This window comes from Perognathus longimembris, chromosome 1 (assembly GCF_023159225.1).
Source record: "Perognathus longimembris pacificus isolate PPM17 chromosome 1, ASM2315922v1, whole genome shotgun sequence".
Lineage (NCBI taxonomy): Eukaryota > Metazoa > Chordata > Mammalia > Rodentia > Heteromyidae > Perognathus > Perognathus longimembris.
Window position 1 is genome coordinate 14,926,112 of NC_063161.1, and position 21,301 is coordinate 14,947,412.

Sequence of the window (21,301 nt, forward strand, 5' to 3'; positions counted from 1 at the left end):
ATTCTGTTATATTCTGTAAGCAAGACACATTGACACATTTTCTTTTTTTAAGAAAGAAAAATTCCTTGAAAGGCATTCATATTAACTTGACTTCTCTGGGTAGAGGTGTAAAAGTGATGGGGTGCCCACACCCCATCGCTTGATTCTCACCTACGTTTCAGGAGACCACTAAAGTCAAGTTCTCCTGCATCCTCTTGACCTTCTCCACTGTCATTAACAAAAGAAAAGCAAATCTGGGTTTAATGTAGACACATACATGGCAGTCTCCCCCAAACACTCTACATAGAACATATGCAATTTTGTGCTACCACACAAGGACTGAATCAACACAAACAATTTCTTTTCACACAAGTCACCTTGGAAGTTCTTGGAGCATGTACTTGTGGAAAAGCAACCATGAGAAGCTTGTGCTCCTCGACAATTTCAGAAGACACGATTTTGTAGATTGCATATAGAGAACTGCTTGGATTTGTGTTAAAAACCATGTAACACAAATACATTTAAAGCCAAGCAACACAAAGTACTTTGTTATTGCCAGTTGGGTAAACAAATTTATGTGAAAAGCACAGGACTTTTGCTGATCTCTGTTGTGCATGTAAGACAGAGATTGGCTTGGAGGACAAAGTATACCAGGGCCAGATATATAAGTACAAAGCCTTATATCAAAGGTAACTTCTTTATGCCCATGAGTAGATGAATCAGGTAATGTGATACTGACATAAGCACAAATGGAGCTGGTGCAGAGCTTTTCCAAAGATGCATTCCTTTTGGTTTCCAGAGGATTTCCCTTTAGAGAGCAGTCTTTTCTTTTCATGCTAATAGCTTTTTTAAAGGTATTTTTCAAAAATGTATCTGAGTTGCGGACAAACTCTTCAGTTTTTTTTTCCCCTACAGAGAAATGCATCTTAGATTAGGCATGCAGCCACCATTGTGATTTCATAGAAACTCTAAAAGAAAAAAAAAGCTATAGTGCTCACATTTAACATTTAATGGCACTACATATTTTACTTACATGTTTAGTTTTCTAAATGAAGATTTTGTTTCCTGAGCTTTACAAATGTTAGTTATGGTTTCTAAGGAAAGAGTCTGTGGGTTAAAAACAGTGTGTACAATATGTAAGTCATAAGGATTCAACTCAAGTTAAAAGTGTTTCCAAAAATCTCTCTAATCAAAAGTATTTGGGGCCTTTTATTATTTTAGAGTTTGGAACAGTAGGTTATGTCTCCTGTTCTGAAATATACTTGTATGAGTCATGGGCATTGTTTTAGATCTACGTATTTGCTAAATTTTGGATGAAGGAAGATGGCAGAAAGAAAATAATAGGATTCCAAAGTTTGAGATTTTTGTTTTCATATTAAAAACTACCAGTTGGGGCTGGGAATATGGCCTAGTGGCATGAGTGCTTGCCTCCTATACATGAAGCCCTAGGTTTGATTGCTCAGCACCACATATATAGAAAATGGCCAGAAGTAGCGCTGTGGCTCAAGTGGCAAAGTGCTAGCCTTAAGCAAAACAAAGCCAGGGACAGTGCTCAGGCCCTGAGTTCAAGCACCAGGACTGGCAAAAATAAATTAATTAATTAACATAAATAAATAAATAAAAACTACCAATTACTTTAGCTGGGCACTGGTGGCTCACACCTGTAATCCTAGCTACTCAGGAGACAGAGATCTTGGGATCGCAGTTTTAATTCAGCCTGGACAGGGAAGTCTATGAGACTCTTTTCTCCAATTAACCACCAACAAACCAGAAGTAATGCTGTGCTTAAGTGGTAGAGTGCTAGCTTTGAGCACAAAAGCTCAAGGACAGCACTTTGGCCCTGAGTTCTAGCCCCAGGATGGCACACACACACAAATTATTGATCAGGTAATTTTCAATATCTTTTCAGAGTAATTGCATTTTATTTAGTCATAATTTAAGAGAGAAATGTACCTTTTATTAATGAACCGAAGTGTTGTTTTATAAAAATGGATGCCATACATTTTCCTAATATATATATATATGATACTTTATAACTTAGAATGAGTTTCCTTATTGAACACAACAGCAAATGAATTGGTCTTAGAAAGAACAAAGCAATTGCTTTTGTCAAAAATGGTAGCATTTAAAAACAGAGGGTAATATCATAATAAGAAGGGACAAGTTACATTTTTCAGAGGACAGAAAAAAATTCATTTTTCTTCCCTGATATCTTAATTTTCAAAAATAAATAAGTATCTAAAATTTGCCTTTCAACAATATTTTAATGCTAGTGGATTCAGTGACCTTTTATACATAATAATTCAGTATTATACCATGTTAACTTCAGTAACTGACTGATAATTGTGGTTTGGGAACCACATGATTTAGTTAGTCCTTAAGGGATTTGTAGGTGATCATTAATTGAAATAAAAAGGCTTTGTATATTAATTAACTGATGCTAGATATAATGGATGTTCTTTAAATGTCTCTTTGGGCCATTTTGAAGAAATAATGTACTTAGAAACACACACTTATGAATAGACTGAAAGTATATCTTTCTAAGGCAACCATAATACCAGCAAAATGACTTTACTTTGACAAGAATATTCTAGAGACACTACCTTATTATGCAACTGTACCCCCTCTGCACATCACCTTGTCAATAAAATTTAATTTAAAAAATTAAAAAAAGAAAAAAGGAAAAAGAATATTCTAGAGAGAATATTCTAGAACATTATTAGCATATATGCTTGATTGGACAGTAAACTCAATCTCAACACCAGTGTTTAAAAAAGTGGTGTGTCTGACCACAGTGAAATGGATTGTTCTTTGGCATATGGAGCATAGGGGAAGGGAGGTATGTTTTGAAAATCCTCCACCTCTGTGTTACATAATAGCTGTCCAGATTTCCCCTTTTGAAGTTACCTTCTCTTGAAGGCAGATCTGATGTCAATGTTTGGAGTCGTCCCCGTAGATTCTTTGAGAGGAAAGAAAACAGGGATGTTAATACCCATTAAGAAGGCAAATTTCAGTTCAGTTCCTTCATGAGCTGTGGGGATGGGTCAGATGGAAGAGCAAGAGGTGGAGGTGCTAGCTGTCCTCCAGGCTGGCTGAGCCACAAAGGCAGTCCTCCTCCCCCCTCATGAAGAAACACTATAGGCACTACAGAGGCCACCATGTGTGGTTGTCATTCCACTGCCTGCCCATGAGAGTCATCCAAGGAACTTTCAGAAGTCCTGCTGGAGATTTTGATCCAGCAGCTCGGGGAGAGCTACCTACAAAGCTAGACTTCAAAGGGCCTTTAGGAGATTCTTAGAGATGTCTTGCCAGGGCAAAATTTCCATTTAACACAGGAAATGTAATGTCCCCACCCAAAGATCATTCTGCCTCTGTTGGACCTCTCCTGGAATGGGAATAGCATGACCTTGTCAGGTTCATCTGGTTAATTGGAGATAAGAGTCTCACAGACTTTCTGGCTCAGGCTGGCTTTGAACTGCTGTCCTCAGATCTCAGCCTCCTCTGTGGTTAGGATCACAGGCATGAGCCACTGAAACCCAGCTCCAAATCTCACTTCTTTTTTTAATTTATTGTTATAAAGTTATAAAGATGATGTACAAAGGGGTTACAATTACATAAGTCAGGTAAAGAGTACATTTCTGGGGCTGGGGATATAGCCTAGTGGCAAGAGTGCCTGCCTCGGATACACGAGGCCCTAGGTTCGATTCCCTAGCACCACATATACAGAAAACGGCCAGAAGTGGCGCTGTGGCTCAAGTGGCAGAGTGCTAGCCTTGAGCGGGAAGAAGCCAGGGACAGTGCTCAGGCCCTGAGTCCAAGGCCCAGGACTGGCTAAAAAAAAAAAAAAAAAAAAAAAAAAGAGTACATTTCTTTTTGGACAATGTCACCCGTTCCCTCATTCTCTCCCAGTTCAAATCTCACTTCTTAAAAGTGAAATCCCAATAACTTAATTCAGCAAGATGGCAGAAATGGCCACATCAGCAAATCATTCAATTTTGAAAGAAAACACCGCCCCCCCCCCCCGCAAATCTCATCATGTTAAATTACTTTCTTCTCCATACCTTCCCATTTAAAGATAAAATAAAATAAAGATCACATGCATGCAAGCAAGAAAGTTCTCTTACCATGCACTTCAAGATCAAATGAACAGCTATCAAACTTATCCTTGTAGGTGACCTCGCATCTGTAATTTCCTGCGTAGTTCTCTTTGGCCTTGATGATCTGCATCTCGAATGTGTATACCTATAACACAATGCATCCAGACACACTGTAGATCTATCTTGCTGACAGCAAGAGACTATCATGTTTCAGTTACTTTACCAATTTCCTCAATATGACTGTATCTGGGAAGTTCAATACAACAGTATCAGTACAGAGACATAAGTATGTCCCCTGGTTCCTTAGCACATGGAGACCATTGCAATGGAGGTGGAGACCTTAGGAATGGTAATTCCACAGAGTTTTCTGGCATTGAAATCACTCAAAGTTACACCTGAAATGACTTCTTACCCATACTGAAGACACAAGCCAGTTGCCCCCCTGAGCCATACCCGAGTTTGCCTCTCGAAGGTTTCCTTCAACTGGAGATGCTTTCCAGCTTTGCTGGCCAGATCCATCCATTTCCCTTTGAACCATTTGATGGTGGGTTTTCTAAGAAGATCTTCAGCCTTGACTTTGGCTATAAAGGTGATGTTTCCTCCTAGAAAACACACATGGATTTAACCTGTGGCTTAAAAACATGCCCTATGTTTTGGTGTTGATTGGGAAGAGTTGACGCAGCTCTGTAACTGCATAGACTGTGGTGTGAGTTGCACTTCTAGAATTGTGCAATGAGTTGGCCCCACCACTTTTTTTTGGGGGGGGGTGCCAGTACTGGGGCTTTAACTCAGGGACTGGGTGTCATCCCTGAGCTTTTGTGCTCAAGCCTACAGCTCTCCTAGAGCCACAGCTCCACTTCTGGCTCTCTGCTAGTAAATTGGAGATAAGTCTCACAGACTTTCCAACTGTGATCCTCAGATCTCAGCCTCCTGAGTAGCTAAGATACAGGCGTGAGCCGCTGGCATGAGGCTTAGTCCCACTATTTGATTAGTGTCCTGGACATTCTTAGGATAATCTAACTTGCTCTGCTTTTGAAGTTAATGAAGCAGAACAAGAGTAATGAGAAACTGGTGGAAAGAATTTTTATAGAGAGATTTAGATACACAGGGAATCAACATGAAGAAAGAAACATTTGTTCGGGCATCTTTTTCCTTACACAAGGTGGTAGGAAGCCTGGAATTACAGGAATATGACTACACGAAACAGATCTGTTAAATTTACTATTTGTGTGCATTGATTGAATAGCCTTTGAGGACGTGTTTCAGTGTCCTACAGGAACACAAGAGGAGCCAGCATTTCTGTTTACATCCAGTGTGGTTCTGCATGCCAGAAAGAAGTAGTTACTGAAAGAATTAGCTATATAAACATTTACAGAATATTTATTAAATATCAAACTCTGAGTTGATCACAGTGTATTCCTTATAGAAGCTGGTTTACTTAGAATTCTTGGAACCTCTGAATTCTGCTTAAGCTCGCATGCTGTTTATTTACTTTCTGGCATGTAGTTTTGTGGTCATCTGTTTGTGTAACTTCTCATCTGTCTGCCTGAAAGGGTGGGGAATGTTAAGTCTGTGGGCCATATGAGGCCCTTGGAACATGAAAGGACAGACATTATGGTTTTCAAAGGTTTTCCTCATTCTGACTATCTAGATAATTTTATGTGGCTGGGATGATGTTATTAAGATCCAAATTGCCATTGGCAGAGGAAGGTCTCCCCAACTCTGCCATGAAAATTCTTAGTATTCCCATAGTATACTCAGTATCTGTCACCTCATTAAAAAAACAAACCGAAATAAGATGGGTGCCAGTGGCTCATGCCTAATCCTAGCTACTCAGGACCCTGAGATCTGAGTTGAGTCAAAGCCAGCCCAGGCAGGAAAGCCCATGAGATTCTTACCTCCAGTTGACCACCAAAAAGCTGTGACTCCAGTGGTAGAATGTTAGCCTTGAGCAAAAAAAAACAAACACCAAAAACTCAAGGACAGTGCCCCGGCCCTGAGTTCGAGCCCAGGACTGGCACAACAACAGCAACAACCACCACCAAAACCCCCAAGAAATATATAAGTAGTACTTTGGAATGCATGTTTTTGAAGGTGAACCACATAGCTGACTCTCTGTTCCTGGACGTACAGGAGATCTTATCATCTAGCACCTCTGCAGACTTATAGCCATTTGTAATCAGCTTATGGGATAGAGTGTGTCATAATAATAGCAGCCACTGGTGAAGAACTTTCTGCTGTTGGTTTTGCAGAGTATTTCAAAATCCTTCACAACCCCAGTCACTGAGCCACCGCCGAGGACTCAACTGTCTCCCCCTTGAGCCCCCTCACTTCCCGACGCTCCGTCCCCCGGCACAGGCTATTTCCACCGAGGAAAAGGAATCATATTGTAGGGCTGGGGATATGACCTAGTGGCAAGAGAGCTTGCCTCGTATACATGAGGCCCTGGGTTCGATTCCCCAGCACCACATATACAGAAAACGGCCAGAAGTGGCGCTGTGGCTCAAGTGGCAGAGTGCTAGCCTTGAGCAAAAAGGAAGCCAGGGACAGTGCTCAGGCCCTGAGTCCAAGGCCCAGGACTGGCCAAAAAAAAAAAAAAAAAAAGGAATCATATTGTATGTCTGCTATCCAGAACCTCCACGCTTTTCACCCTTTTGCTGATGCAAGTAAGGGTGATGACCTGCTTCCTGCTGGCACTGAGGATTATAGCCATATAAGAATTCAACAGAGAAAGGGCAGGAAGACCCTTACTACTGTCCAAGGGATCGCTGATGATTACGATAAAAAGAAACTAGTGAAGGCGTTTAAGAAGAAATTTGCCTGTATTGGTACTGTAATTGAGCATCCAGAATATGGAGAAGTAATTCAGCCACAGGGTGACCAGTGCAAGAACACATGCCAGTTCTGGTAGAGATTGGACTGGCTAAGGACTATCAGCTGTCAGCTGAAGGTTCATGGGTTTTAAGTGCTTGTGGTTCATTGAAGCTTAAGTGAGGATTTCCTTGCAATGAGTAGAATTTCCCTCCTGTCCCTTGTCACAAGTTTAAAAACCTCACAGCTTGTATAATGTACCCATTTGGGGTCCGCTTTTAGCTTGGATTAGTATAACTCTTTCATGCAATAAACTGAAAAGAGCCAAAAAAAAAAAATACTTCACAAGTGCATCCTATCATCTATCCCCATAGTACAGATGAGAAAACCAAGGTCTAAAGAGACTAACTGGTCTTTCCTATTCATGAAAGAGCAGAACCAAGATTTGGACCCAAGTAAGACACTGGACTTCTATCAGCTAAAGATTACCAAAAATAATGGCTATCATTCACTTTTTCAGGTTATAGAAAGCAAGACTTGGTATTATACAGAAAGGAACATTATTCAGAGATGGAAAGGAATGAAGTACTATTGTATGCTATACAATGCGAGTGGACATCAAAAACATTACAACAAGTGAAAGAAGCCAGAAACAAAATATCATGGATGGTGTGATTCCATTTATATGAAATAATCCAGAACAGGTCCTCCCCAGAAAAAAAGCAATCAGTGAAGGGGCCTGGCAGAAGTGAGCAACGCAAGTGATTGCTTAGTGAAGTACTGGGGAAGCAATGGACATGTTGGGGTTTGGGTTTGTTTTTGTTTTTGTTTTTGCTGCCAGTCCTGGGGTATGGACTCAGGGCCTGAGCACTGTCCCTGGCTTCTTTTTGCTCAAGGCTAGCACTCTACCTCTTGAGCCACAGCACCGCTTCCGGCTTTTTTCTATATATGTAGTGCTGAGGAATCGAACCCAGGGCTTCATGTATACGAGGCGAGCACTTTACCACTAGGCCATATCCCCAGCCCCAACATGTTTTGATACAGGTAGAAATGGTAGTTGCACAACACTGTGGATGCACTAAAATCCACTGCATTTTTTACTTTAAAATACTTAATTTTATAATCTCTGAATTTTACATCACTATAAAAAAAAGGGAAGGGAGAGGATTTGATGTGAGGCACTCACCAACTTTCACTGATCCTGTCTGAGGTTTCTCAACAAACAGGGTGGACAGTTGAGAGTTGGCATTCTGCTTGTCCTGCTCTTCTCCTCCAGCAGGTGACTCACCAAGAGACCATTCTAGCAAGCAGAAGAAGGAAATGGGTCACTTCAGGGCTTGCTTCCTCTTGGGCAGACTTACCTGTTTGCTATTTGCATCAATGCTGATGCTCTTCCTCTTCTAGTAAGCCTAGATAAACATAACATCATAGCATCATTCTTTTTGTCCCCAGCTGCCATTGGTAGAGAGGGATAGGTTTCCATTCTTACAGGGATATCTGGTGAAGCAACATGTGCTAATTCCTGGAAATAGTGAAACTTTTCAGGTAAGTTGTTAACTCTAAGTTTCTCCACCTTGTATGCTTTATAGTGGATAAACAATGATCGTGGCTGTATTCAAACAATAGTGTAAGTGTTTTTGCCAGCTGACTGGCTTTCAGGCCACAGAAATAAAACTGAACTAGAAGGGACTAATGAGATCAGACTCATTTGAGGGTGAACTATCTGACAAGAGTCAGAAAACCAACCTAGGTCTGATAGTTGTAGATTTCTTGCTATTGTGTCATTAGACAATTCTATCAGGGTTGTACGGATGTGGCCACACTTTGACAAATAAATGACAGGATCATGACCTAAAGCTACAAACTTAAAGAATAGAAAGATTGTCCTACAAGGAGAAAAAGAAAACAGTAAAAAACACAAGAAGAAAAAGAATAGAGAGGGAAAAAAAGAAACTGGAAGCTTTCCCAGGAAGAGAGAGACAATCTGGAAATGAAGTTTATTTCTAGTTTGTACTGCGGAGTTTGATATTTGTAAGTAGCCAATTCAATGATGAAGAAGGTAGGAACAAACTAAATGCTCCTTTGATCTTGGAGTTAAATACAGAAAAGTTTAGTTTCAGCCACTTAATAACTAGGGAAAGAATACATAGGTCATCAATTTTCTATTTGTTGATGTTTCTATATATATTTATACATGTAATTTAGAAAATGTACATTTAGTTATTTAGTTTTTATGTACCAATCATGCTCAGTGCTAGGAGAACATTTTCACAATGAAGTTAAGCAAAGTAGTTATATGACTATGCATTCTAATACCTCAATGTGAAAAGCGTGCTCTGTGTGTCTGTGATATTAACAGTGGACACTCACATTTAGAAAATAAAGAAGAGTATTCTTATTGTTTTGTTCACTAGTATACTTGTGGTGCCTTCTAGACTGAGTGACACACAGGAAGACTATGTCAGGCCCACTATACAAACTTCGTTGAGTATTCGAATGTATGACCAAATAACCTCAGAATTGTAGCTGAGAGCATAGACCTGAAAGTCTATACAATGTTCTATACAAATGCAAACGATTAGAAATTTAGCCCATTCAAAAAATGGAATCTAGTCTGTGTATTTGTCATATGTGAAAAATTATATTGAGGGTGAAACACTGTACGTGGCTAGATTCTTGAATGTATGTGTGGGTCATGCAAAATTAATTGCTTTATTAGTTTCCATATCAGAAGAAATGTAATGAAAGAGCGCTTTTATCAAAACGACAAACGGAATAAAACAAAGATTAGATCCAGTACAACTTCAAGAAATGAGGCCATTAGTTATTGTATTAGGAGCGGATGAGGGTGCCTTGTTCAGATGGGCGCTCACCTGAATCTTTTCTTTCCAAGGCCCGACTACCCAAACCTGAAAGAAAAGGATTCGGAGGATGCAAGTGTGACAGGGAAGGAGGGGTCCCCCAAGTCCTGTACCTCGTGGTGATGGAGAGAAAAACTACAAGTTATCTGAAATGGAGAATCAGTACAGCTCCAACTATGAAAACACCTATAAACTGCATGTCTTTGAAAAAATACATAATATAATTTAAGAGTCCATTTATCAGCCAGGGCCGGTGGCTCACACCTGTAATCCTTAGCTACTCAGGAGGCTGAGATCTGAGGAACAAGTTTTGAAACCAACCCAGGCAGAAAAGTCAACAAGAATCTTTTATTTTTTTAAAACAACTTTGGTTGAGACAGAGTTTTATTTTATTTATTTATTTATTTTTATTTTTCTGCCAGTCCTGGGGCTTGAACTCAGGGTCTGAGCGCTGTCCCTGGCTTCTTTTTGCTCAAGGCTAGCACTCTACCTCTTTAGCCACAGTGCCCACTTCTGGCTCTTTCTGTGTATGTGGTACTGAGGAATCGAACCCAGGGCTTCATGCATGCTAGGCAAGCACTCTACCGCTAAGCCACATTCCCAACCTGGAAATCTTATCTCCAATTAACAAGCAAAAAGTTGAAGTGTTGGTATGCCTCAAGAGATAGTGAAAAAGTCAAGTGAGAGCAAGAGGCCCTAAGTTTGAGGCCTAGTTCCAGTACAAAAATAATAAAGTAAAATAAAAGTCTATTACCAATTATCCAAAGGACAGGAGGAAAACAGATGCAGGTAGCTCACACCTGTAATCCTAGCTACTCAGAAGGCTGAGATCTGAGGATAGAGGTTCAAGGCCAGCCCAGACAGAGAAGTCCGTGAGACTCGTCAACAAACTATTCAGAAAAAGCTGGTGCTGTGGTCAAGTAATACAGAACTAGCCTTGAGCACAAAGAGGCTCAGGGACAGCATTCAGGCCCCAGTTCAAGCCCCAAGACAAGAAAAAACAAAAAACAAAAAACAAAAACAAAGAATGGGAAGAGGAGCCTACAAATGGAAATGTAAGACAAATATTCTTGCTCCTAATATTTGTTTGTTTTAAGTACTAAGGATTATATTTACAACCTCATTCCTGCTAAGCAAGTGCTCTAGGACTTGAAACATGCTGCTAAAATGTATACAAAAGATTTCATAATCTTCAATATCTTTATTTAACAAAGAAAAATTTCTCAAAAAATGTTTCTGTAAAGCGTTAGAATGCCATTAAAATCAATGCTAACTTGATGAACCAGTCAGCAAAGAGCCCTTTCCTTCCTTCCTCCCTCCTTCCCTCCCTCCCTATCTCTCTCCCTCCCTTCCTCCCTCCCTTCCTTCCTTCCTTCCTTCCTTCCTTCCTTCCTTCCTTCCTTCCTTCCTTCCTTCCTTCCTTCCTTCCTTCCTTCCTTCCTTCCTTCCTTCCTTCCTTCCTTCCTTCCTTCCTTCCTTCCTTCCTTCCTTCCTTCCTTCCTTCCTTCCGTCAACTGAGTTGAGAAGCTGGGGCGGGGGCAGGCCATCCTAACCTGGAGGTAGTGCGCTAGGCGGGGAGGCTTCCTCTTCTTCTGAAACAAGAAACAGGAGTGAAATGTCAAGGAGAAAAGGACTTCAACCCAAGTAACCTGAGAAAAGAGAGAGCTGAAAAAGAAGAGGGGAAAAAAAACGACACAAAGCACTTCCAACTGCTCAATAAGAATTAGAAGACTTGGAACCTGCAGGTTAAACTTGAATATTTCAGAAACACACAAACACACACATACAGAAATAAGAGGGAGAATATAGATTAAAAAGGAGAACTCTTTATAAGAGTTATGTGATTGGTGGCTAGAGGGAAAATGATGCTAAAAATCAAACATCGATGGAGTCAACAATGGTTTTCAAATTCTTAGTTCAGAACAGACACCAATGACAGGCGGAATTCATGTATTCATCCGGACATAGCTGGCTAACCTTAGATTATTGAAAAGTCAGATGGTTAAATTCACTGACCTTCAGTAACACTGAAGAGTTTAATGGTTGCCATTTACCATGGAAACAAGGTTTCTTTCAGGGATGGAAACCAAATAGTTGAAGTTTTGAGGTTGTGTGCAATTTAACAGCATATGTATGTATGTACGTATGTATACAGCATCTTTCAATAAACAAATGAAACAAAAAATAGAATGTAAACTTTTTTTCTATTTAAAAGTGGTGGCACATGCCTGTAATCACAGTACTTAGGAGGGCAAGGCAGAAAGATCTAGCTCCAGGCTAGCCATAGCAAGACCATCTCAAAATTCCCAGTTTGAGGATGCAGCTTAGTAGTAGAGCTCTTTCCTGACAAGTGCAAGGCCCTGGGTTTTCACCCCAGCATCATAAAATCAATCCATATCTAAAGGTAACAAAAAGAAAAACACAGATATCCATCTGGGGCTTGTTAAAGATGACATACTTAAATAGCATAGCACCTGAATAGCAACTATCTCCCCAAGCCTTTTCTGCTCAAGGCACTACCACTTGAGCCACGGCTCCACTTTCAGCTTTTTGGTGGTTTATTAGAGATAAGAGTTGCATAGACTTTCCTTCCCGGGCCGGCTTGGAATTGAGATCCTCAGATCTCAGCTTTTTGAGTAGCTAGGATTACACTGGTGTCCAGCCAAAGCAGACTTATACTCATTTTTAAATCATAGGAAAATAGCATTTGTGAAGCCATAAAAATGATTTTCTTAAACAATACAAGCTTCTAGGGAAGAACTTCTGGAGAATAGAGAGAAAACTCAGGTTTGTAGCCCAGCTGGGGACTTTAGGGGTTGCACCTAAAAACTCTGGGATGCGAGTGAGAATCTAGCCATGGAATAACAGCAACACCATTCTTATGACTTTGTACTGAGCATATTACTTCTGACTACCGTTTATTTTAAATTGTCTATTTAAAATTCAAAGAATAGGGGCTGGGGATATGGCCTAGTGGCAAGAGTGCCTGCCTCGGATACACGAGGCCCTAGGTTCGATTCCCCAGCACCACATATACAGAAAACGGCCAGAAGCGGCGCTGTGGCTCAAGTGGCAGAGTGCTAGCCTTGAGCGGGAAGAAGCCAGGGACAGTGCTCAGGCCCTGAGTCCAAGGCCCAGGACTGGCAAAAAAAAAAAAAAAAAAAAAAATTCAAAGAATAAGTAATATAAACAAGATAATGGTTAAGATTGTACAATAAGATCAAAGCACTAAATGTGACTTAAAAGCAAACATGACTTACATACTGGTTCAATACCTTGTCTGATTTAGACCAATCCATTAATTCTTCATTCAGGGCAATCAATGATGGTAAATAATGGTTTATGTGTGTAAACTAACAACAAAAACAACATAAGGAAAAGAGTAATAACAGCAAACATTAATTTACCATATTTTGGGGTTGTACATGTGTGTTGGGGAGAGACTGAACTCAGGATAGCCAAGTACTCTACTATTCAAGTCATAACTCCAGCTCTTCTTGATGTTTAGATTGTGTTACAGATTGGCTCTCTGTCTAAAGTTTTGTGGGCTAGCCATGGGCCTCAATATCCATCTCTGCCTCCAAAGCAGTTGAGATTACAGGCAGGCACCATCTTATGATTAATTATCACATTTCCTCAATAAGAAGACTCATGTTGCTGGGTGCCTGTGGCTCACACCTGTAACCCTAGCTATTCAGGAGGCTGAGATCTGAGGATCATGGTTCAAAGCCAGCAGGGCAGGAAAGTCCATAAGACTCTTATCTCCAATTAACTAGTAGGAAACTGGAAGTGGCACTGTGGCTCAAATGGTAGAGCACTAGCTTTAAGCTGAAGAGCTCAGGGACAGCATCCAAGCCCAGAGTTCAATCCCTACAACCAACAACAACAACAAAAGCATGCTTTAACAAGTGGATTTTGTTTTGCTTTGTTTTTTGTCAGTCCTGGGGCTTGAACTCAGGCCAGGGCCTGAGCACTGTCCCTGGCTTCTTTTTGCTCAAGGCTAGCACTCTACCTCTTGAGCCACAGTGCCATTTCTGGCTTTTTCTGTTTATATGGTGCTGAGGAATTGAACCCAGGGCTTCATGCATGCTAGGCAAGCACTCTACCACTAAGCCACATTCCCAGCCCTCACAAGTGGGTCTTTAGGAAAGATCTTTTTTTTTTTTTTTGGCTAGTCGTGGGCCTTGGACTAAGGGCCTGAGCACTGTCCCTGGCTTCTTCCCGCTCAAGGCTAGCACTCTGCCACTTGAGCCACAGCGCCGCTTCTGGCCGTTTTCTGTATATGTGGTGCTGGGGAATCGAACCTAGGGCCTCGTGTATCCGAGGCAGGCACTCTTGCCACTACTAGGCTATATCCCCAGCCCAGGAAAGATCTTTTAATATGTACATTTTTTCTACTTAGCCTCCTGAGTAGTTAGGATTACAGGCATGAGCCACCGGCGTCCAGCAATATGTATATTTAACGAGTTTTTCTTCCCCAAATCTGCTAAATCAATGTGGGTTGTTTTTTTTTTTTTGCAATAACTGTGTCTTAGAACTGAAGAATACAGTGATAATATTTTTAACAAAGCTTGTTATCAAGAAGAAATGAAGCGGGCTGGGAATATGGCCTAGTGGCAAGAGAGCTTGCCTCGTATACATGAGGCCCTAGGTTCGATTCCCCAGCACCACATATACAGAAAACGGCCAGAAGTGGTGCTGTGGCTCAAGTGGCAGAGTGCTAGCCTTGAGCAAAAAGGAAGCCAGGGACAGTGTCAGGCCCTGAGTCCAAGGCCCAGGACTGGCAAAAAAAAAAAAAGAAGAAGAAATGAAGCAACAACACATAGGAAGAACATAGAGATACTTGCATGGATGGTTGATGGTTTGACACCTAAAGGTAAATTTCATAAAAAATAGTTTAGCATTCTAATAAAAAGAACCAGAATAATGTTCCTTCAAATATGATAGAATCTAGATGATATATAAAACTTTACGTCATTTAGGAGAACATATGTAGACTATCTGCTTATTAATTTCCTCATCTGCCAGCCACATTTGTACCAGAAGGAAGACTTTCCATCTTGAGTTTATTTATGTGAGATATTTAATATATACGACATTAATTTGAGATAGTTTATGAAGTAATATTCATACCTGGGAAATCAAAGTAAGTTTTTATCTTCCTTGAAGTGATTACCAAAAGCAACTATTTTTCTAGCAGGAAACAAAAGAGACAGTAATTGTCTCAGATAGGCTTGCACAAAAATACACAGACTGTAAGCAAAAGAGATATAAAATTATATGGTTTTTAAACCTCAGAATTTAGGAATAAAAGTGAGCACTGGTATTCAAAGTAATCTCTGCTTCTAATATTGCCGCCACATTTGGGACCAGGGACGGAACTAATGCGGACGGTTCCCACAGGTAACATTGTTAATACAGCAACGCACCATTACCCTGGGTTTGTATATCGGATGTTAGAAGCAAGCAAGAGAGAGACAGAGACAGAGAGAGACAGAGACAGAGAAAGAGCAAGAGATAGAGACAGAGAGGAAGGAAGGAAGAGAGAGAAGTAAGCAAGAAGAAAGTAAGAAAGAGAGAGAGAGAAAGAAAGAAGGAAAGAAAGAAAGAAAGAAAGAAAGAGAGAGGGAAAGAAGGAAGGAAGGAAAGAGAAAGAAAGAAAGAAAGAAGGAAAGAAAGAAAGAAAGAAAGAAAGAAAGAAAGAAAGAAAGAAAGGAAGAAAGGAAGGAAGGAAAGAAGGAAGGAAGGAAGGAAGGAAGGAAGGAAGGAAGGAAGGAAGGGAAAGAGGAAAAAAAGGGAAAAAGAAAAAGACATAATCTCACTTACTTTACTACATTATTCTCTACAAAGGCCTTTTGGGAGTCTTGGCTCCTGAGACTGAGCACCACCCTCTGTTAATGTTTGCTCTTCCCATCTAGAACAAGAGTTGGCCCCAGGACAGGACCTTGTGCCCAGATCCATGCCTAGTACATAGCCAACATTCAGTTAATACTTGCTGATTAAGTAAATGCTAAGATAAAAAGCAAACCTTTGTCCATAGTGAGGATATAGAAAATGTCTCTACTTAGCATTGCACTGATTTGCACCTGTGATTATTCTAGAAGAATTCTAAGCCACAGCAGCATTATTTTTATAAAGGCATTACCTCCTGAAGTGACTACTCTTAAAAAGACTTGCTTATCTAACTTCTTGTATTACTGTTTGGTGAAGCACATTTCTTTATTGCCATCTCTATTGCTTTGATTCCAAGCCTAGGACCCAGGACAAAGTGCTCAGTATTAAGGGAACAGGATAGCTGGATGGACAACAAGTCTGGAGGCAAACAAGCATGCAAACCAGAAATAAGAAAACCCTTTCCTGGCAAATCAGCGGTTTCCCAGGAAGAGACTTTTAACACACTGGAAGAAGTTAGCAGTGTGAACCACAAACACTACCTACCTGATTGATAGTGAAACCATGGCTACATTTATACATTTAAATACATATGTGTACATTTCAAATATGTACACATACATATAAACATTCGTGTGTATATATTTATATATAATACATTTTTTCAGAGCATTTTTAATCTGTCCCAGAATGATTCAGTCAATCTGGAAAGTATGTTAAGGCTGCATTACTATGAAAAATATTTAACAGTGATAGCCCTGGAACTATTTATTGAATATACTTCTATTAGATAGAAGATTAAAGTACATGCTGATAGTAAGAGGCCCCCAGTGTGACTAACTAATGAGCTAATATCTAGGCATGACCTTGTTCAGTCGCTGTCAATGATTTGGTCCTATAGTGGAGGCTATCCATCTGTTGTGTGCTAGTGCCTCATTCTAAATGTTCAGAGCAGGCATAGGATGTTCCAACAAAACATGTTGAGTGGAAATACAGATCTGCCCAGATTCCCCTCATTGGTATGGTCAAGCAGGTAAGCCAGCATGGAAATTCAATGGTTAGTTCATTCTACAAGTATTTATTGGGCTATTGTCCCATGCAGTTCTGGGCCAGATGCTAGAGGTAATGAGATGAGGGACCCAAAGAGGTGTTAAGACATGGTGCCTGACCATCAAAAAGCAGACAGCCTGTTAGGGAAAGGAGACTACCATTAATACGTGACTAAGTGGAGACAAGAGTAAATGACAGAGGCAACAGGTCCGAGAGAAGTCAGCAGGAAGACAGAAAGGTGGAAATAAGCCAGGGTGATCAGGGGTAAGCTGTACAAATGAGTGAAACCTGATTCGCAGAGTTTAAAAAAAGAAGTTAGATGGATGGGGAGTAGGAGGAGAAAGCAAGCAGGGGAGGACATTCTAGTTAATACTGGAGAGAAGTTTTGCCCATTAATTCCATTTACCCCATTTCGGTAATTTCTCAATGGAGGCAGCAAAAAAAAATTACTGTAACTACTTTTTGCTTAAGTATTTTGCTTTTTAAATGCCCCTGTCCTTTATGAGAGTGCAAAGTGCATAGTAGTTGGAAAGAACAATATATATCTATATCTATATCTATATCTATATGGGATGGGGCAGAGGGATAGCCTCTTCTATTTATCTATTGTCCTTATTTAAGGATATCATTTTCTGTTCTAAGTCTATTTGCTTTCCAGTCAGATAGGGAAACTCTATAGATATAGCAGGTGATGAACCTGAGCATGTGGCTACACATGGCCATGGTCTGGATTAACATCTGCAAATATAAAAAAAGGGGGGGCAACAAATTTTAGAATGTCCTAGTTACTTAGTCTTTATCTTTCATCATACTATGTTCTCCAGGAAGAAAAGAGTTTCTGATTATTGGCTGCTTTTAGCTTAACAGAAAATTCATTTAAGCTAGCAAATATAACCCGATGACTGTTCCACAAGGCGTCAGACACAAGCTTTGTCTAAACTTTGATGGCTTTCCCCTCTGGGATGACATCAGTGGCTCTGTTGGTTGAACTTTACAGCCTGCTGCAAGCACCTTTCCAAATTTGGAAACAGAGGTGTATTCCGTCAGCTGTGGCAAGAATAGCGTTACAGTTACGCCTGTTTCAGTCAGGATGTCCAAACATGTTTGAACCTATCTCATGGAAAGACTTCTAGGAGTTTGCACTGTCTGCATTCCATAAGAAAATAACCTTCAGAGTGTGGTTCACGTGTTCAAGTGTCCACGTGACTCCTCACGGAAGCCACGGGAGGTCAAGGACAAAGAGAAGGCTAGCATTATGTGTTTCAGTTATGACAGCGTAAGTTCAAGTTGGTACTGAAAAAAAAAAAGAGAGGAAAAAGTATTTTACTAATGCATAGGAGACAAGAATAGCATTGGAATTCGGAAATGAAATACGACATAGTAAGAGCAAAGAGATACTTAACATCCTTTGAGGAGTGTTGAGGCAGGGGTGGGGGGAGAAACTTCTTGCAGTCAGGAAATCATAATTTTAAAGTTTAAAGGACCTTATTCATGATACAAATAAAAGGTTGGCAGGTGAAAATGTTGATACAAAAATACAAAGCATAATTGTCAAATCTACTTCTGTGAACTGGCAAAATGTCTTCATTAGTGGTGAGGCAAAGGAACCAGCATTTCTCAGTTATCAAAGTATATAATAAGGTTAATTCATTCTCTAAAACTAAACCGTCTGTGAAAAAATGAAAAAAGAAAGAGTGCTAGTATAGTGAGTTTCCAACCAATTAAAAACAACAGGATGTTTGCTTCAGGTTGCGTTGTCCAGCTCTACAAATCAATCTCAAAAATGTAGAATCCCTTACGAAGTGAGAAGCTAGCTTTCAAAACTTCCAATTGAAACCTGGAACAGTTCACGTACTAACATGAAGATATTCATTTAAAAACCAAACAAACACCAACAATCTAGGTAAATTTCCCAGTTGATATAATCCTAGGAAGATCTTCTTTGCTTCTGCTTGCATGAGAGAATTTGAAAGCCATCACCTAATTGGCAGGCATCGCTTACCAACTGTGTGTGATATTTTTATCCTTTGTTGTTTTTCTTTTCAAAATGTGTGTAAAGCAAACTCAGCAAAGAACTGTTTGACATGATGCTGATTGGCTCATGTAGATAAGATGCAAAAGAAGTTCATGAAAGAGGAAGGTCATGCAAAGAAATGTCATGGGGGATCCTACTAGTCATTACATTTTCCTGCTTCTGATTCTGTTGAGTTCAGCCTCACTCTCCCTCCCTCCAACTCACCTTTTGCTGGCCCAGTTCCTGCTTCCTTTTCTTTATTTGGTTCTGTATGGAAAGTACAAACACAGTTTTGAACATTTCTGAACAGATACATATGGAATGAGCAACAGAGTGGAGGGGAGGGAGGAGATAAATGACAACATTAATGATGCTACATACTGATTACACTGTACATCAATTACAAATTTTATTTATTTTATTATTTATTTTTGCCAGTCCTGGGCTTGGACTCAGGGCCTGAGCACTGTCCCTGGCTTCTTTTTGCTCAAGGCTAGCACTCTGCCACTTGAGCCACAGTGCCACTTCTGGCCATTTTCTATATATGTGGTGCTGGGGAATCGAACCCAGGCTTCATGTATGCAAGGCAAGCACTCTTGCCACTAGGCCATATTCCCAGCCAATTACAAATTTAGAAGTACAATGTAGAGTCATGCTGAACTTCAATAAAAAGAATAAATCTGATTGTTAAAAAATGCACAGAAATTATGCTCAGCTTATACTGGGACATGTTATAAAATATACTGGAATAGAATTGAGCACATGTGAGTTATTCAGTTTTAGACCCCAATAAGAGATCAATTTTATTTTTGAGTAAATTTGATCCATGTAAAAAGTGCCATAGAGTGGGATTCTTTTTTTTCCTCTTTTTTTTCTTTTTGTTGAGTGTGGAGCTTGAACTCAGGGCCTGGGCATTGTCCCATCCCTGAGCATTTTTGCTCAAGCTAGTGCTCTGCTAACTTTGAGCCACAGCGAAATTTCTTGCAGTTAATTGAGATAAGAATCTCACAGACTTCCTGACAGGGCTAACTCCAAACTGTGATCCTCAGACCTCAGCCTCCTGAGTAACTAGATTACAGGCGTGAGCTACCAGCTCCTGACCTTAGGGTGGGCTTCTAGATATTATAGGAAAGTATATGTGGGGCTGGGAATATGGCCTACTGGCAAGAGTGCTTGCCTCCTATACATGAAGCCCTGGGTTCAATTCCTTACCATCACATATATAGAAAAGGCCAGAAGTGGCGCTGTGGCTCAAGTGGCAGAGTGCTAGCCTTGAGCAAAAAGAAGCCAGAGACAGTGCTCAGGCCTGAGTCCAAGGCCCAGGACTGGCAAAAAAGAAAAAAAGAAAGTATATGTGGTTTCAAAGAAAATGTTTTGGTGTGCATAGGAATTTTGGGGTTGGGTTTAGTAGAAATAAACACACTATGAGCTTAATAATGGAAAATTGTATCAATCAAGACCAAATAGTCTACAGTTCTGTCTTCAAAATTATGTTAGTTTAAGCACCAGCAAATAGGATTTATTCTGCAAGTATATAAAAAAAAAGTTTCAAGCATGAATTTTCTCCACTCTCTCGCAATTAAAAGACATAAATGTCAGTTAACAATAATAGATAATTTTAGCAGGCATTGGGAGGAGAGACTTCAGCACAGGATGTCAACATTGTGCAATGACTATGAAATATGAGTGTGGCGTCATATGGATAACTTTATAGCTGCTCAGTGAAACAACTGGTCTGAAGAATGAAGGGAAGGGCTTATCTCAAGTGGCCAGTAGGCTCTCAGTGTACTCAGTGCTGGCCCAAATAAAAGTCTGTATGTATAAGAAGGAAACATACTAAGAATGAAGAAGATGTCAAGAAGAATGTCACACATCTCCATTGATTTCAGATCAAGATCTACAGAAGGCTAAAGCTGAGCTGACCCCTGTTTGAACTCTTAGGGCACTGGGCCTGTTTCATTCATTTGGGCACCCAGCAGTTCTCTGCTATGCTTTTAAGGATTTCAGTGTGTGAATCCAGTATGTCTCGTGGAACAAAGGGGCTTTTGTGGGCAGCTAGATTTCTCGCACTGCTCTCTGCAAAATGAGCTTAAGGATAGAAACACATCGTAATCGCCTCATAAATTTCCAGAAACCTGAGGCCTAATTCAAGTTCTTGCTTTCACCAGGGCTGAACCATTTTACACAGACCTCTCTCCACCCACCCCCTTGGCCACATGCTACACTGTCACTTTAAGTGACTTGCATCTTAATTCCATATTACCTTGGGTGGTGGTGACTGTTATTATAGTATTGCTTAAATTAATGTATATTATTTCACTGTTTTCCAGGCTATACTGTATTTCCTCCTCGGCCCGCAAACCAATGATATAGGAAAATGTTTTCACATTTCACTCTATTGTTACAGTATGTTCACATCCATCTGTTATGGGATAGCTGGCTCTACATCATTTTCTAGGGTCAGCCTGCTTCTCTAGCCTCCGGTGAACACTCAGTGTCTCTTGCTAGTTTCTCATTCTCTGTCAGGAGAAAGAGTGACGAGAAGAATCCCCGTGTTTCCCACAGGATTGTGGTTGCTTCCTTCTTGAAGGTTATTT

The 21,301-nt window shown here is 40.3% G+C and overlaps 2 protein-coding genes across 2 annotated transcripts in view; one reads left to right on the forward strand and one right to left on the reverse strand.

Annotated features, from left to right (window-relative positions):
• The window catches only part of Mybpc1 (myosin binding protein C1), a 72,671-nt gene extending 53,651 nt beyond the window's left edge, over nt 1–19,020 (reverse strand). The window contains exons 1-8 of the mRNA XM_048340563.1: nt 18,930–19,020; nt 11,302–11,340; nt 9,761–9,796; nt 8,074–8,187; nt 4,530–4,678; nt 4,104–4,221; nt 2,887–2,938; nt 151–207 (exon numbers count right to left, since the gene is read on the reverse strand). Coding sequence (XP_048196520.1) covers nt 151–207; nt 2,887–2,938; nt 4,104–4,221; nt 4,530–4,678; nt 8,074–8,187; nt 9,761–9,796; nt 11,302–11,340; nt 18,930–19,020 — 656 coding nt within the window. The remainder of the gene's footprint in view (nt 1–150; nt 208–2,886; nt 2,939–4,103; nt 4,222–4,529; nt 4,679–8,073; nt 8,188–9,760; nt 9,797–11,301; nt 11,341–18,929) is intronic.
• Nucleotides 6,694–6,987, forward strand: LOC125359564 (eukaryotic translation initiation factor 1-like). Its single transcript, XM_048357352.1, has one exon. The coding sequence runs from the start codon at nt 6,694–6,696 to the stop codon at nt 6,985–6,987; it is 294 nt and encodes a 97-aa protein (XP_048213309.1).
• Nucleotides 19,021–21,301: the final 2,281 nt, after the last annotated feature.

Excerpts from the sequence above, each read along its gene's own strand:
- LOC125359564 (XM_048357352.1), top strand. The coding sequence starts at position 6,694 with ATGTCTGCTATCCAGAACCTCCACGCTTTTCACCCTTTTGCTGATGCA.